This window comes from Neomonachus schauinslandi, chromosome 2, assembly GCF_002201575.2.
Source record: "Neomonachus schauinslandi chromosome 2, ASM220157v2, whole genome shotgun sequence".
Taxonomy (NCBI): Eukaryota; Metazoa; Chordata; class Mammalia; order Carnivora; family Phocidae; genus Neomonachus; species Neomonachus schauinslandi.
Genome location: NC_058404.1, coordinates 199,318,428 through 199,321,703, shown reverse-complemented (window position 1 = coordinate 199,321,703; position 3,276 = coordinate 199,318,428). Strand labels below are relative to the sequence as shown.

The 3,276-nt window shown below is 62.5% G+C and overlaps 1 protein-coding gene across 1 annotated transcript; it reads right to left on the bottom strand.

The window, feature by feature from the left end:
- Nucleotides 1-450: 450 nt before the first annotated feature.
- On the bottom strand, nucleotides 451-3,057 carry LOC110569739 (S100 calcium binding protein P). Its single transcript, XM_021677668.1, has 2 exons — nucleotides 2,914-3,057; nucleotides 451-600 (listed from the first exon to the last, which is right to left on the bottom strand). Exons 1-2 carry the CDS (start codon nucleotides 3,055-3,057, stop codon nucleotides 451-453), a joined length of 294 nt encoding a protein of 97 aa, XP_021533343.1.
- Nucleotides 3,058-3,276: the final 219 nt, after the last annotated feature.

Here is a 3,276-nt window from a genome sequence, read left to right as displayed (position 1 = left end):
CAAGCACACTCCCCGGTGAGAGTAGGTGAGAGTAGAGCTCTGACGGCTGGGCGGAGGGACGCGTGGCCTGCGGGCCTCTGTGGGTCCAGGGCAGGGTGGCGCTCCCTCGGTGCCGAGCCACCCCAGAAGCTGGGACCTGGCCTCCACCGGCCCGGGGCACAGGGGGCAGTCAGCAGGTGGCCTGTCCTACCCACTGACTATGTCCTTTCCCTCTCCGGCTCCCCACTGGGCAGGAGCAGGAAGTGAGGAATCAGGGGACTCATTGTGTTGGAGGTGGGGGCGCTGAGGGGTCAGGAAATAATCCATGTCCCCCAGACTGGGAGCATTTCACAAGCATTTTACTGATCACAGGGGCGGCCACAGGCCTGGCAGGAGGCGGTGGCGCACAGGATTCTGGAAGCCAGGGGCTGCCCCGCCCCCCGCCCCCCTCCACTCTGGGTTTGCGGGGCATCAGGGGAGCCCCGCCTGCTCAAAGAACTTGTGGCAGGCGGCCGTGAGCATGGCCACAAACACGATGAACTCGTTGAAGTCCACCTCGGTGTCGCCGTTGGCGTCCAGGTCCTTCAGCAGTTTGTCCACGGCGTCCCTGTCCCTTTTAGTCTGGAGACAGAGGCCCGGGGTCAGCACTGCTGCAGGTGGGCGGGGGGGGGGGGGGCAGGGGAGGTCACTGGGCCCCGGGAAGTTGTGAGCCCCCGGACCCACAGTTGGGTTTAGGGCGAATCGGAATTGAGTGGTGCAGCTCAGGAGGCAGCATGTCCCACTGGCAAGTTTGGAAGGGGGTGTCTTTGGACTGTTTAAGATGCTTTAGAAGGGGGACCACCCCCAGGACTCGCGGCCAGCTTGGCGGGGTCCCCTCAGGAGATCGCATCTGGCCCATGCACTGCACAGCCCTCCCCTCCCCTCCCCTCCCCTCTCCTCCCCTTGGCTGCGAGCTCTGATCCCTGAGGTGAGGAAAGGGGAAATCCGGGGCTGCGGCCTGGCTGTGGCCTGGGCAGGGGTGCCGAGGCCCCAGGCCATCTGCGGGAGCTGCCCCCATGCCTTGGCGGGCGGCCAGGGCCTCACCTCGCGCCACCCCGTGCGGGGGTGTCCCTGCGGCCCAGTACCCCGCAGCCGCCCACCCTGGGGCTCGAGGTTTGTAGCCAACAGCCCCCCAGGACCGCAGCTCCCACTGCACCAGGCGCTGGGCTTCCGCGTCAGCTGGAGGCCTGGGGGAGCCCCGTTTTACCAAGTGCCTCGGTGAGGATCCCAGGCTTAGCCACTGGTTCTCAAATTGTGTTCCCCAGACCACCTGCCTCTGCCCCCTCCGGCAGCCCCTAACCTTGGGCTCAAAATCCCCCTGCGTTAGACTCAAACTTGGCTGCTTATCAGAACATCTGCACCCACGCCCAGCTCCCCACTGGTCAGGGGCGTTCAGTGAGCATCGGGGTTTGAGACTGTTTGCTGTGATATTAAGTTCAAAAAGAAAGTAAACTGCATATTTAGAATTTCATGCACATCAGCGTTGAGCTTTTGACTGGGGAAAAGGCTGAAAGGAAGAGGGAGAGTATGATGGGGGGGATTTCTTGCCTCCACATTTCTGTATTTTTACATCTTCTACCACAAACACATTTATAAAAGACAAAAACAAATGAACTTCATTTAAAGATTTATATGCTCACTGCTTTTACATACTAAAGTGCTCAGTGTGTTTGAATTGAAGACTGAAATTTTAGGCTTCATTTTCAAGAATCAGCTCAGGGTAGACCCATTAGAGGGCAGGTAGGTGGGGTTTGGTGGCGCCAAGGGGGAGGCAGGAGGGGGAGGGGAGGAGTGGGAAAGAAGGGGAGCTGGAGCTGAAGAGCAGAGAGGAAGAGAAGGACAGTAAGGAAAGGGAAAGGAAGAGGAGGGGAGGGAGAAAGGGGGAGAGAGGGAGGGGAAAGGGAGAGAGAGGGGGGAAAGGGAGAAGAGGGGGGAAGGGGAGGGAGGGGGAGAGAAGAGGGAGAGAGGAGGAAGATGAAGCAGAGGGAAAACGGGAGAGAGGGAGGGAGGGGAGGAGGGAGAAAGGGAGGGAAGGAGGGGGAGAGAAGAGGGAGGGAGGAAGAGAAGGGGAGGAAAGGGAAGAGTGGAAGGGAGGGGGAAGAGGGGAGGAAGGGGAGGGGAGGAGTGAAAATGGAGGGAGAGAGGGACAGGGGAGGGAGGGGGAGGAGGAAGGGGGAAGAGGGAGGGAGGGGGAAGGGGAGGAGGGGACGCAAGAGGCAGCTGGAGGGTGAAGAACAGAGAGGAGCGTAGTGGGGAAAGGAGGACGGGGAGGGGACCAGGAAGAGGGAAGGCAGAGGAGGGGGGCCCTCTGTTTTGAGGTCCCTGAGGAGGCCTCCCTTGGGCACATCCAGGCCACGTGGCAGGGGCAGATAAGTGCCAAGGTGGGACCTCCTCCCATCTGCACCCCTGTCAGCCCCACTAACACCAGGCCTGCGAATGCCGGGAGGACGTGGCCAAGCAGCCAGGACAGCCGGGGTGTTTGTGGCCAGCAGCCTCGGAGGGGTGCAGCTGTGAGGGGCCAGCAAACGCAGCCTCACAGATGGCCCTGGATTCCCTCATCCCGAGTGCTCAGGTTCAGGTTTGTACCCCACCCCCCCACCCCCGCCCCAGCTCTCCCACTGGGCCCCTGCAGAGAAAGAATCCTGGTGGCTCCAACTCCATGTTTCCAGGACTGAGCTGGCCACCCCTGCTCCCTGCTCCCAGAGTCCTGAGCCCCTAGGACAGCGGATCCATTCTTGGGTGGGTGGCCTCCCCCTTCCACCTGCTTTAGCCCTGTGGTGGGGGGGGCAGTTCAGCGGGGCAGCCCCTTCGGCCTCCCCAGCCCTCCTTTCTCCTGCCCGCTGGCCCAGGGCCCTCCCTGACCCTCCCCGCGTGCCCCCCCCCCAGGCCCTGGGCCCTCATCTGCAGGAAGCCCGGGAGCTCCTTCTCCATGAGCACCTTCAGCTCCCCCTTGGTCAGGCTGCGCTTGCTGCCCTCCATGCCCACGTAGCGGGTGAAGACGTTAATAATCATGCCCATGGCTGTCTCCGGTTCGGTCATGGTGCTGGACGCGGACCCACCTTCCTCCTGGGAGCTGGCGTGGCCGAGGGAACGTCCCCGGGGAGGCTTCTGGGCGCTTTATAAGGCCCAGGCTCGTACTGACACGGAGGGTGGGACGGACAGGGCCGGGCCTCCAAGCAAGCCCTGCCCCTCCCCGTTGTGTGTGGCTCAGTTCCCGAGAAATGCGCTGGCGGGACTTCCTGTCTGAAGCCTTCCCCC

Coding starts and splice junctions, on each gene's coding strand:
- LOC110569739 (XM_021677668.1), bottom strand. CDS start 3,057: ATGACCGAACCGGAGACAGCCATGGGCATGATTATTAACGTCTTCACC. Junction 601..2,913: donor CGGGCTTCCTGCAGATGAGG/GCCCAGGGCCTG, acceptor CTCTGTCTCCAG/ACTAAAAGGGACAGGGACGC.